General features: G+C 31.9%; 1 protein-coding gene across 1 annotated transcript in view; it reads left to right on the forward strand.

Moving 5' to 3' along the window:
• LOC106871078 (protein FAM102A) overlaps nt 1–14174 on the forward strand; it is a 213295-nt gene extending 199121 nt beyond the window's left edge. The window contains exons 6-8 of the mRNA XM_052965569.1: nt 7693–7747; nt 9199–9310; nt 11533–14174. Coding sequence (XP_052821529.1) covers nt 7693–7747; nt 9199–9310; nt 11533–11585 — 220 coding nt within the window. The 3' untranslated portion in view covers nt 11586–14174. The remainder of the gene's footprint in view (nt 1–7692; nt 7748–9198; nt 9311–11532) is intronic.
• Nucleotides 14175–14259: the final 85 nt, after the last annotated feature.

A 14259-nucleotide genomic window follows, 5' to 3' on the forward strand; every position in this document is an offset into this window, starting at 1 on the left:
TCTCTCTCTCTCTCTCTCTCTCTTATATCTATACATATAAATTTGACATGGGTGGTTCTTTCTTGTCTTGGGATTCATGGTCAAACGGCTGGGTGAAATTGCGTGAAAAATTACACAGATGTGTAGAATGATCTGGTGGTGATGCTGGGCTTTGTATTTTTTCATATTTTTTCATAGCTACCATGGTTACCAAAATAATCAACTATAATAATATTCTTGTGTTTATGAATGAGAAAGGAAGGGGTAATAAGTGAATAAGGAAGGAAGGGGTGATGTCATACTTGGTAGTGGGATGATGAAAATTGTACGCTGAAAAAATAAATCAGTGTTTCAACTTTGTGTGAATATATGTGTGTATGTAAAAGTGTGTATGTGTTTGTGTGTGCGTGTGTGAGTGCAATGGAAGTGGGATGGTTCATTTTTGTTCGCTTAGTATTTAGGCTTATTTTCTGATTTGGTTGAATCTTGGCTGTTTTTTTTTTTTTTTTGTTAGTCAGTTATTTTTAGCGTTTTGACAGAAAAAGTCATTTTAGGATTGTTTTTTAACGTAAGTGTGCCCAAACAAGTCGAATGCTTACACAGAGCAGGTTTTACAGCCACTTCATCCAAACCGACCAGGTGAAACCAGGCTTAGCTGCTAGTATACCATAAAAACCCATGTAATTTGTGTACCGGTGTAATTTATACAGGTGATTTTCTGGATAAAATTTGTTTAAAAAAGCTTCTGCTCATGTAAAATTCACACCTAAAAGTTCTCAGAATTGCCAGGGGCAAAAGGTTTTCAGTTTAGTTGTATTTAGCTTAATTTCACTTACTTATGATTAGATTTTATTAATTTTCATTAAATAAAAATAATTTCTTTTTAACAGGTATCACATTGAAAACTGTTAAATTGCAGTGTTTGTGTTGTTTATCATAAACTTAATTTTACATTTCTTGCCCACAAGAGATTATGTCTGATCTTTAGCATACTGCTGTATGTTTTCTCAAATCACAATCACAGGAAAAGTTAAGAATTACCAACAAAAACAAAGCTGATAAATACGCACAGGTATTGCAAATTAAGTTGAATTACCAATAAACATCAGCTTGGATGACACTTTACTCAACTGGCAGAGGAAGTTGACCAATCAAACTGATTATGTAAACAGAGTTCTTTTCTGCCTATTCTTGTTGGAACATTTCATATGGAGTATTGAAGTTTTAATCCCTTTCAAACTTATGAAATGTCAAGCAAACATAAAAATTTGTCATTACCATTATTGTCAGTATGAGCAGGAATTATGAATCGTTTACTGCAAAGGAGAAATTAAATGTGTGCTCCATTGCGATAGGTACAAACGCCAAGCAATGTAAAATATGGCCCGGACTGTGTTTACCAGCATGAATGTCAGACTTCAAAAACTAGTTAACTATTTAATAGTTTTAGTAAATTTATACAGAAAAAGTAAACATTATTCTGTCCAGCATAAATAAAAGTCAAATTCATTATGCGTATTTAAACCATTATTTTTACTGTAAAAACCTATTCTGACATTAAATGACTCAGCTTCCAGTACAAATTTTTACATTTTGTACATCTTTTTTCAAAAACAAAAATTTCCAAACAAATTCTGGAAACAATTTACTCATGTAATTTACACACCTCCTAAAGTTTATTTTTTATTTTTGCAAAAAATATGCATAAATTACATGGGGTTTTATGGTATATATATATATATATATATATATATATATATATATGACATAACTAGTATATGTGCATGTTTAAACGATGGAAAGTTGCAGTATTTTGTCCAGAGTAGACCCCTCTAAGACAGATTGTGTTAAAAAATAGTGTGTGTGTGTATATATATATATATATATTAGTGTTTTGAAGGTGTCAAAAGTTTATCTGCTCGTTACTGTGTAAATGCAAATGTGTGGATGATCTCATTTGTTTTTAGCAACTACCGTGTTTCCTAGAAAATAAGACCTAGCATAATTTTTCAGGATGGTTTTAATGTAAGCCCTTCCCTTAAAATAAGCTTTAGTTGAGAGCAGCAGACAGATGAAAGAAATAAGCAACCTCTTCATATTGATTCAAACTATGGTGTATACACTGTTCAAAATATCTTTTTGGTGGCTAAGAAAACGTCACAAAATCTATCCTGGTGTCTCTTTTGTAGCTCAAATATTAAGAAGTTCTACTTCAATTGACAGCCCATGTTTGGAGCTTTCAAATGTACACATTTTCTTTCAAGGCAAAAATCTCCTAGAAAACAACATGATGAAATTGAATGAGAAATCATTTGTCAGGTCATTTTCTCCCCAAGACAAGATGAGTGCCAAAAGAAAGAGTTATTCCATCGAGTACAAGAAAGGAATCGTGGAGGAATCACTGGGCAAGAACCTTGCTGTTTTCTGTAAAGAAAAGAATTTAGATCTCCGAATGGTTCGAAAATGGCGAGTAGACTACAATAAATTCAGTCAACAATGCAGAGAACAATGCAGAGAAACACAAGTGTGGATCAGGTCAGCAACCACTATTTTCTGATCTGGAAGACGTCATCTTTGAATGGGTTGCTGACAGGAGAGCAAAGGCTTTGGTTGTTTGCAGGACTGATATTCCAGCATTTGCCCTTGCAAATTTACCACAGTTTGGTATATTTCCAGAAGAATTCAAAGCATCACAACACTGGCTGGATGGTTTCCTTCAGCAATATGAACTTTCTGAGAAGGCCGGCAACACTGTTCAAACTGGAAGATACGGAGATTATTAAATGTGCACTTGCATTTAAGTCCTTTGTTGATGGAATAGATTTTTCTAAACACCATCTCTCAAACATGATTGCTATAGATGAAACTGCAGTTTCCATGGGCCAAGGATCTCAACTGACAATTGATCAAAGGGGTGTGTCATCAATCTATATTCCCTCCATTGGTTACAAAAGTGCATGAGTTACATGTATTTTGGCAATTCATCTTGATGAAAGTAAAACCCCACTTCTAATCATCACTAAAAGTAGGCAGGATAAAATTGAACACATTTCAGGTATCTGTGTTCTGGAAACTGAAAAGGCAACATTGTTGAGTCAAGTCTTTGAGAGAACTATTCAAATTTGTTTGAAAGGAAGATGAATTTTCTCAAAGAAACAGAAAAATTCTTGTTAACAATGAATTGGAGTTCATCACAAATGAAATTCTTGTCAGAACTGAAGATGATATACAAAAATAAGAGCTTGGAAACTGGTTGGCTATTGAGAATAAAGTTGAAGTGGAGCCTACAATGATAGTGTTAGAAATAAGCTGGGCTGTTATGTATCTACATTCTAAATTAGAAGAGAGTGAGCCAAATCCAGAAGTTTTAGAAGTTCGTCATGAGTGGGATTTTTAAAGCAATATGAGTATGAACAATTTATAAATGAACTACTAAATGTGTACATTAGGATGGATAAGTTGTTTTCTTTTTTTAAATAAATAGGTAAAGGCATGACTGTACACAGTCATGCCTTTACCTATTTATTAAGAAGTTTACTTTCCAACCACATGGTTCTGAGTTCAGTTCCACCACATGGCACCTTGGGCAGGTGTCTTTTACTATAGCTTTGGGCCAACCAAAGCATTGTGAGCGGATTTGGTAGATGGAAACTGAAAGTAGCCCATTGTGTGTGCATCCGTCCTCCCGCCACTGCCTGACAACTGGTGTTGGTGTGTTTACATCCTTGTAGCTTAGCAGTTTGGCAAAAAAGACCACTGGAATAAATACCAGGCTTTAAAAAAAATAAGTACTGGGGTCGATTAATTCAACTAAAAATTCTTCAAGGTGGTGCCCCAGCATGGTTACAGTCTAATGACTGAAACAAGTAAAAAAGAAAAGAAAAAATCAAATAATAACTTCAAGCTATTTTCATAGTATTTTTTTTACAATACGATGCATAATGTATTCATCTTCACTATAAAATATACATAAATCCAACATTGAAGCCACATCATAATTGCCATTTTTAACATCCATATTTCTATGGGTCAGTTTCTTGAAGCAGATTGGATGCTCTTTCTGTCACCAACTCTCACATGTCTGCAAGCAGTGTAATATTTCCCCATGACACAACATGGCTACACATGGTTAGGAATACACATATACAATTTTATGTTAACATATTGTGGGTCATATTTTTCAATTAAAATATCTGTTAATTTGGCACTTATGCTTTCAAGTGTGGGTTTTTATATTTTGAATATCAGAGCTTTAGAATCTGGAGGGGTGGAGTGGGGGACATATTAAATTGAAATGGGTTAGTGGATTTGGCCTGCAGCACTGCTTTCCATTTTTTTTAATGTATACATTTATGAAAATCGTAATGTAAGTTTTTGTCCATGAGTATATTTTGTTTGTATTTGAAATTACATTGAGACAATATACTATTAATGATTTCAGAAAATATATGAAATGATTTTATTTTAATAACTAGAAGAACCATTACAAAATTTCCATGTTCCTTAATCATGAGAAAATAACTTTAAAAACTTTCGTTGAAAAATAGTTTTTTTTACAGTTCTGATGTCTCTGATATTCAAAATAATAAACATTTGAGGGTTAATGGAAAATAATCCATGCTTAATTGAACAAGTGGTAATAAAATTCCAAGGTTTTGGTATTTGACAGGGAATTATCACCATTATCATCATCATTTGGCATCCACTTTCCATACTGGCATGAACTGGACTGTACAGGTTGTCAGGGTTTGAATTCGTCGTTATTCAGTTACTTCCCTTTCAGATAGGTCAAAGAAATATGTCTTACTTATACATTTCTCTATGGTTCGGTTCCTGCAGCTGGATTCCTTTATCTCTTACCACTTTGCAGAGTGTATTAGGTGCAGGTTATTGTGATACCAGCCCTTCAACAAGATTAAATAAAGGGTTCTCTTGATCCAATGCTGTCTCCACATGGTCACCAACCAAATACATACCAAAAAAAAAAAAAAAAAAAAAAATCAAGAACAGTTTTTATCAAATTGATTTTTAAAAATTATTGACCAATAAAGAAAAATAAAAACAAAATCTGAGGCAATAGTAAATTTGCTGAAAATGTAATGTAAATGAAATTGTGTTATATATACATTGTTATATTTTTTTATAATGTCTACAGCTGAGTGGAGACAGGTAGTGTACTTCATTCACAATCCTGTCCTGAGGGTTCAAATATCACCATATGCACTTTTGTCTTTACTGCTATCACAACTACTATCACCATTACTATAGTCCCCACTATCACAGCAACACTGTTAAATGCAAATTTCTAGAATAACTCCTTGCATTTACAAAGGATAATGTTATCAAACAAAACCTGAACAACGAAACTGGCAACTGTTAAAAAAGACATAAAGAAATTGAAAACAAAGAGGAAACATCTAACTGGGTGCATGAATAAAGATAAATATTACTAGGTATACTTTCAGATGGAATATAAAACAGGCCTATAATTGTCACAGATATCCTGTGGTATATTACTATTTTTGAGATATAGAAAGAAATTCAGTTAAAGTTTACAAAACGTCTTGTAGTTTATTCCAATTAACAGAAAATATGTCACCTAATAGTAATACTGTAACTGAGTGAAGGCATAATTTCAAGAACCTGTGTAACTACTCATGTAATGGAAACCGGCTTTCTATTTCCTTAATATATTTTGTATAAAGGTGGAATTGGTTAAAAAAGAAAATATGTGGCTTACATCAGAAAATGAATTTAAGATGAGATTTTATTTGCACAAGATTTTGTTGTTGACCAAAACAGGATATTCATTTCCAAAATTTTGTAATATATTTGGAGATTATGTCATTGTCTCAGTACCTTTAAGATAAAATGATATATCCTTGCTTTTGCATTTGCTTTCAAGCACAACAGTACAAAGAAATTGAGTTGTGTATCAGAGATTACATTATCTAATATGACTAAATATTTTTAAGAAAGTAGAGTGTAATGTGAGGAATATTTGGCTGCTATTTCTTGTATGTTAAGCAGCTATGGTTTTTATAAAGTATGGTGGATATGAATCAGAACTCTTAAACTGTGTTACATTTAAACAAAACGATTTCAATATTAGTTGAGAGTGCGAACTCAAGAACTGACATCCTGAGCACTTGTTTGCATAACTTGGAAAACTTTCTATATAACATGTCTGATCCACAACCAAGAAATTCAGAATTAGAAATTTTTGACAGTTTTCAATTTCAACTTTGTTTTCTCTTTAACTATTTCTTTGTCATCTATTAGGCTGTATTTTATCATTTTACTTGACATTCTAAGTATCAATATTTTCTCTCTATATCTCCTTCAGCTGCTTTCTCTTTTTTTGTTATAGGTTTTTGTTGCATTCTTTTTCCTTCCTTCTTACTTTACCCTAAACTATGTTTTTTTCTATTACAGTATACCATGAATGGCCTTAGATTTATTTGTTTATTATAATTAGTTTTATATTCACTCATTCAAATATTCTCTTTTTGCTTTATATATATAACACACAGAGTCAAATAATGTTTTTGAATTCAAGTTTATCATCACACAGGGATCCAATCAAATCTTTTTCTTTGTTTTTGTCTGAAAATTCTTTGAAATAGTTTCTTGTTCAGATTTTGTTTGACAATAAGAGATGAAAAGAAATTTGAACTTTCAGTTTAATATGTCATATATTTTGTCATCTACCTCCAGTATTGAGTACTCTGTTTTTATCTTCTTTCCACTGAAGTCTTTGCATTCAAAGTGTTTACATTCATATATGTACCATTATCATCATCATTGCTTTGTCCACTTCTCTTTGTTCACATTAGTCAGGCAGAGTTTATTGAGGCAGATGTCTTCTATGACTAGAAGCCTTCCCTATTGCCTTTATCCAAGTAAGCTAATACTTGCCCACAACCAGGCATGTTTTCACAGAACATTGGAAGTGAATGACACTGGTACTTATTTACAGCTATCATACAATCACACACACACACACACACACATACACACACACACACACACATACACACACACACACACACACACACACACACACACACACACACACACACACACACATAACCCATGTCAGCATGGAAAATGGATATTAAATGATGATGATGATGAGACAGTAATCCCTCGACTATCATGGGTGTTACGTTCCAAAACTCCCTGCAATAGGTGAAAATCCATGAAGTAGAAACAATACTGTATATTTTTTACATTATTTTTACAATTTGTATATATTTTATTATAAATGCAAAACAACACCACAGCGGAATTATCATATGCTTAAATAAATCGTGATAGGTGAACCATGGTATGGCAAGGGATTACTGTACATATACACACACACTGCATTTGAAATATACATGTTCTATGTTATATATAATATACACACAATACATATGTACTATGTGTATTATATATACAAATATATACAAAATAATTGCTGAGTATTGCTAATATCTATTGCATTGATTTTGATATAAGCAAATATACACACTTATAAAGTACACACTTATAAAAGTACACATTTATATACACACTTATGAAGTATATTCAAGTTTTCTCTGAGGAGTTTATCATTGAGCTGTGTTATATAGAATGGTGTGTGTATACATGCATATATGTTTGTATGTATAAATGCACTCTCACACATATATACACATGCATTCATTCTTCATTTCTTTTATTATTCAGAAGTCCGAGTGCAGGATCTGCTTTGAACGATTCAGGAAAAATAGAAAGAAGACGTGTAAGTATCTGGAAATATTTATGTGAGCATATTTTATGAATATATTCTTTTGATTTTGACATGTGTAAAATCCTTTATAGAAACAAGCCTGTAAATGAAACATCTATTTGAGAGTTGGGTTGAAATAATTATAAATATTTACCAAAGCAATGTAATTGAATGGAATAACAATTATTTCTTTCATCAACATGTAGCTTAGATGGAGACAACTGTTTTGGTCTTTGTAATATTTAGGTGTCTGTAAAGAAGTCACCCTGACGTCAGACATTTTTATGTAGAGAAGAGGAAATGGATAAACAAACTGCTCCAAATTCAAATTCAATTTGAGAGAATGTCAAATTCAGGAATAAGTTCTATGATGATTAGATCGATGTGTTGTATGAATAGAAATGCAAAAGATGAGACATAATGAAATAATCTAATTATTGTGATAATTCATTTCAGAAGATCAGATACATAACTGTTGCATTGCATTTATCAGTCAAATGGTGATGTTAATGGTATTTGACTAACCTCCTCCTTTCAAAATTGCTTGTCTTTGGTGACAATCAGAAACAATTCTTTTGTTGCACATTAAATCTTTGTAAATACATTACTCTTTGATCAATATGTATATTATTATTTGGAGCGTATATTTGTATATGTTTTAGCATTTTATTTTAACAATTTTGTAATTTTAAAACGTTATTTTAGACCGCTTTATAGTTAGACTATTTATAGCACGCAAATTTTTTAAATGTATTGTTAAAGGGGGATAACTCTAAAGCTACTAAATATAGGGGAGATAATTTATGCAGTTTTGAAAATATTGACATTTCGTTTCGATCATCTTTTTCCTTTCCTTTCTCTTAATCTTTTTAACTTTCTGGATCAGAGAGAGAAAGAGAAGAAAACGTTTTTTTTTTTATGACTACAAGAAATGTTGATACTGTTGAATTCTATTTTAATCATCGTGTAATTTTGTCGAGTCTTTCTAAACTGTGATAAAGAGGCTGCTCTTTTTATGAATGCATGTTGTAATTGTTTTATTATCGATACTGGTCTGTGAAAAAAACAAAAACAAAAACAAAATCCTGTTTTATCTGATTGCATACTAAACGGTATGCTACTTTGTACGTCCAATATGTTCTAAATTAAGCTTTTAGCTATACAGACGATGCTTGCTCTATGTGATTTAGAAAGTATGGAAGCATCTCTTTAACCTAAGTCAGCATAAAATAAATCTTAAACCATGATAAATCATTGCTTTTCAAATACTTTTTGTGTTAGAAACCGGGTAGTTTATTAGCAGTAATTGTTTAGTACATATTTTGAGGGGAATTTGGTAAGTTTAATTATTATTGAGTAAAAAAAAAAAAAAGCAGGTTGATATAATAGTAATTGTTGTCATTGAAATATATTGTATGAGAATTTATTAAATTCATAAAAAAGTTTTTTTTTTTTTTGTTTAGAAACTTGAAGACCCAATTGAACGTCGAGTAGATTCAACAAGAGTTGATGCTGAAGACCTTGTAGAAGAACTTATAAAAGGAACAGATCTACGCCTTGATGACAGTGAAGAACGTAAGATATAGTTTTTCTAACTATTAAAACAATTTATATACCATGTGTTTTTTACATATATTTGATGAGTGGGATTTACATTTCTTTATTTTTACATATGTTCTTTTTGCTTTTTCTTGGAATTGAGAACAAAGTTGTTGATAAGCCTCTGTCAGTTCTGATGGAGTGGACCTGATCAAAGGTGTTTCAGCCTGGATCATTCTTTCATTTTGTGTATCAGAGATTACATTATCTAATATGACTAAATATTTTTAAGAAAGTAGAGTGTAATGTGAGGAATATTTGGCTGCTATTTCTTGTATGTTAAGCAGCTATGGTTTTTATAAAGTATGGTGGATATGAATCAGAACTCTTAAACTGTGTTACATCAGTTGGTGGTCAATACAAACAAATCTTGTACTTTGCTGTCGACTGTGTTCCTAATTTCACAGAGAGGATTAAGATGATGAAAGTGTTACTGTAGAAGAATATTTTGCAGAAATATTTGAAAATTTTACTCATGATAAATAAGTTGAAGTATTTTTATAAATAACAAGGAAGCTTAAAGATTTTGTATTTCTTAAGTTTGAAAACTTGGATGACTGTGTTAGATCCTCTTTCAATTAAATGGATGGAAATTAAAACAAACTAAAGCAAATTCAGTAATAAGCCTTAAGTTTACATTAAATTTGAAACTATCCCACAGAAAATAATTAAATTTTCTTGAAGTCTTCTAGAATTTTGGTGAAGCATGCATAAAATTTTTTTTTTTCTCCTTTTGGTCTCCTAAGCAATCTGAAATTGTGAAAATGGGTTTTTTTATGCTGAATACACTCAAGAGAAAAGGAAAAGAAAATTATATTTAATTTGTAATATCTATCCAAATATTAGAGCAATTTGAGAGTTGTCTCCCCTAGTATACTAAAATTCCTTCACCGAAAACGTTTTTAAAAAGGAATAATCGAGTACGACCTTTCCTGGTGTAGAAAGCAGTTGTTAAAAAGTGATGATCTTTGTGACAGTATTTCACCTGATCCTTGAGAATGTAATGAGATAGTTTCATAATATATTAAACCTTCAGTATGTTACGCTATTCTTAAAAGTGGCTACAGTTTTTGTTTCTACACTTGAAAACTACCTCATATTTAATGATCCTTGATACTCATGTCATTCTAGCATATGGGGTCCTCTGCGGTCAAGATTGAACATATGCAAGCATGTACAGGCCTGTGTGAGATTTTGTTGGGGGAAAAACTGGCAGTTGACCATGCATGCCAGTCTCCCCTCTACACATTTCTGACACTCACCCAAAGGAAAGGCCACCAACTTGGGTTGTTGCTGCTTGGCATTACCATTGGCATCACAGGTGTTGCTGTCAGATTTTCCTCCATCCTATAACAGTTCTGCCAATCCACTGCCCTGTGCTGATACCTTATTATTATCTACTTTGAAAGGATGAAATTCATCTTGATAGTATTTAAGCATGGAGAGCTGGAACTAATACTATGAGGACTTCTGACCAATGCTCTGACAACTCTATCAATTCACCATCTTACTTACACACAGTGTATCACACACACACACACACACACACACACACACACACACACACGTATCATCAGAGCTCTTAACTCCAAACACTACCCTGAAATTCTACATACAGGGGAACCTCTATGTGTTTACTCAACATACTAGAAATATTAACTAAATGTTTTCAAATCGCACCATATTAAAAGAAGGAAGGCCATATTAGATATCAAAGCTATAGACTCTTCTAAAGAAGACATAATAATGACAGCTGAAATTCTTTTCATCATAAGTGACCTGCATCAAAGTTGACCTGTGGCTAAATAGCAGCAGAGATGTACAGAATTAGACTGGACAGTGGGACAATAACCTCCTTTTCTAGACTGCAACATTGCACTGCCACTGCATGTTAGCATGTGCAGTGTAGTCCTTAACCAGGAGAAAGAATGATACACCTGGTGCTCTGAATGTGTGATATGATTAACTTCATGATTTGGTTTGATTAACTTCATGCTGCAGGTCTTCTTGTTGACACAACCTTGGACTATATAGCAACAAGCTTATTATATTTGGTAAAGTTTTCATGGAGAAATATGAAGCTTAATTCACACAGTATGTATTCATAGTTTAAAACACTGGTTAAATTTTTATATCAATATCTTTTCCATCAACTGCTATTGAACCTGTACTAATATGTAATATTTCTCTCTTTTCAGGATCTGGGCTTCAATTGTTTATCGATACAGATGGAAAGACTGCCTTGCGTTGAAAATGATGATGGTGATTTTGCATCGATACGATCCAATTGCCTTCTTGGGGATTTGTAAATGGGTCTCTTTTGGTGGGAATATTGGGATTTCTGCAGCAGTTGCTTCCTGGTTGTCTTTTGATATTTAAACCTACCACCACAATGCTGGTCATGTGGAGAAAACCTTTCTGTTCTTCAAAACTTCTGAACTATTGTCCTACCTTTAGGCTTTGCCTGTCAGTCTATCTATCAATTTGTTTCCAATGCAAATTTTTTTTTTGTCTGTAAAATTTCAAACACAGATAAATGTGGTAGAAAGTTTAAAATAATCCCTTTGTAGAGACAACTAGATTTCCCATGGCTACTCTGGAAAGTAAAAATAGACTATGAAAATTTAAATTTGGTCTACTTTATCTTCTCTATCTATTCCCTCCTCTTTCTGTCTCCTGTATATCTGTTTCTTACTGTCTTTTTCTATCCATACTCTCTTTGTCTCTCTAGCCTGATCAATCTTTTCCTTTCATTCCCTTTCCATATATCTCCCTATCACCCTCAGTATCTATATATTCTGCTCTGTAGTTATATTTCTCTCTCATTATATATCCCCCTTCACTCTCTATCTTTCTGCCTGTTCATCTACTTATCTATTCAGCCATCTATCTGTTCATCTATCAGTTAATCTATCCCTATTAATTTTGTCTAAATCTCTTCATTTATATATTCACCTGTAGCCATCTCTCAATCCATCTACATGAGTGTGCGCACGCGCACACACACACACACACACACACACACCTTACAGTACTTTAAAGCTGTATGTCTTATTAGATTGCTGAAATATCACTCCACCTTTTATTTTTTGACATAGAATAACTCTCAACTTTAGATGTTATAGTGCCTATACTTCTTTTTCTTCACATCACCTACCATCACATTCGGAATGGTTAGCTGCTCAATCCCATGTAATTTCAGTGAAAACTTACATGCAAACCATTCTCATGGGAAGTCTGTTATCTGCTTTTCTCTCTTTCATATAATCTTTGTCATAACTCTACCTCCAATCTTATGAAATGCATTGGTACTTTTATTATAAAATTTCCTTTCAATAGAATACTTGATAAAGAAGAAAAAAACCCAATATGCAAGAAAAACAAAAGAGAGTATACTGATTTATTTACAATTGTGTATATATGTTTTTTTAAAAATCTTTTTTAACATTTTTCTTTATAAACCCCATTACTTATTTGATATTATTTAAGGGATACTGTGGAAACAGACAAATGTTTTGAGGCATATCTATGCCTATAATGAAGGTCTTGTCATAAGATCTGTTTTTCCATTTATTTTTTTCCTTTTTATTTTTTAAACTTGAAAAAAAAATTTTTTATTTTGGTACAGTAGCTGTAGATATTAGAAGTACTAGACTGAGGTATTTAAAGACCTTTACTCCATACCAGTTTTCTTACATGCTGTGTATCATCACTGATGTTGGATTAATCTTGTGGTAGTAATTGAACTTATCAATTCTGAGTTTTAAAAAAAAAATAATAATTTTATCTTTTTATTTTCTCAAATTTAAATATCTCGGCTCGAAATCATATGTTAGAACAACAATAGCCTCCTAACCTGTGATTTACAGAAAAAAAAAAAAAGAAATGTTTTATTTTAATAAAAAGCAATCAGTTACTACATTGTGCAGAATCGGTTTGCATTCCAAGGAAGCTTTTTATCAAAATGAATGAAAATTTGGAAATATATTTTTTCTAATCTTAAATTTGCATATCATTTGCTTTATTCTTTTTAGTTTTCTTTCATTCACACACACACACACACACACACACACACACACACACACACACACACACACACACATTTGTCTGCGTATATATATGTACACATCTATCTGTCAATAATGGCACAGACACACACATACTCGTATGTATTGATGTGTGTATATATGTACATCTGTCTATATATGTATGCATCTATGTGTATATATTTATATAATGTACATATATGCATCTATTTGTGTATATATATATATATAATGTACATATATGAATCTGTGTATATATATATATATATATATATAATGTATATATATATATAATGTATATATGTGCATCTGTGTGTATATATATAATGTATATATATATATATTTATATATATATATATATATATGTGTGTGTGTATGTGTATGCATATATATGTGTGTATATACACACATACATAAACATTAAATTGTATTATAGTTAAGATTTTTTGTAAATTGGAACTGATTTTGAAGGTGAATTTGTGAAAATCGTGTGGAATCAAATATAAGTGTGTGCATATGGATGTTGAGTGTGTGTGTGTGTGTACAACTTTTATTCAGTCAACAAAATAATAATTGAACTAAGAGACATAACTTTTGTTGTTATGCTGAAATTTTGAAAAGTTTTCAATATTTTAATTGTGCCACAAATCGATTGAACTTAGGTTTGGGTGTCATCCATTTCTGCTTCCAGCTTCTTAAGACATCTATTTATATTTATCTCTGTGTGGATATGTGTGTAAATGTGTTTCTCATGTTAATGAGTATATGCCTGATCCATGCCAGCATGGAAAACGGACGTTAAATGATGATGATGTATATCTTTATTTATGTTTATTACTTATATATATATATATATATATATATATATATATATATAT

The sequence above is a fragment of the Octopus bimaculoides genome, chromosome 2 (genome assembly GCF_001194135.2).
Source record: "Octopus bimaculoides isolate UCB-OBI-ISO-001 chromosome 2, ASM119413v2, whole genome shotgun sequence".
Lineage (NCBI taxonomy): Eukaryota > Metazoa > Mollusca > Cephalopoda > Octopoda > Octopodidae > Octopus > Octopus bimaculoides.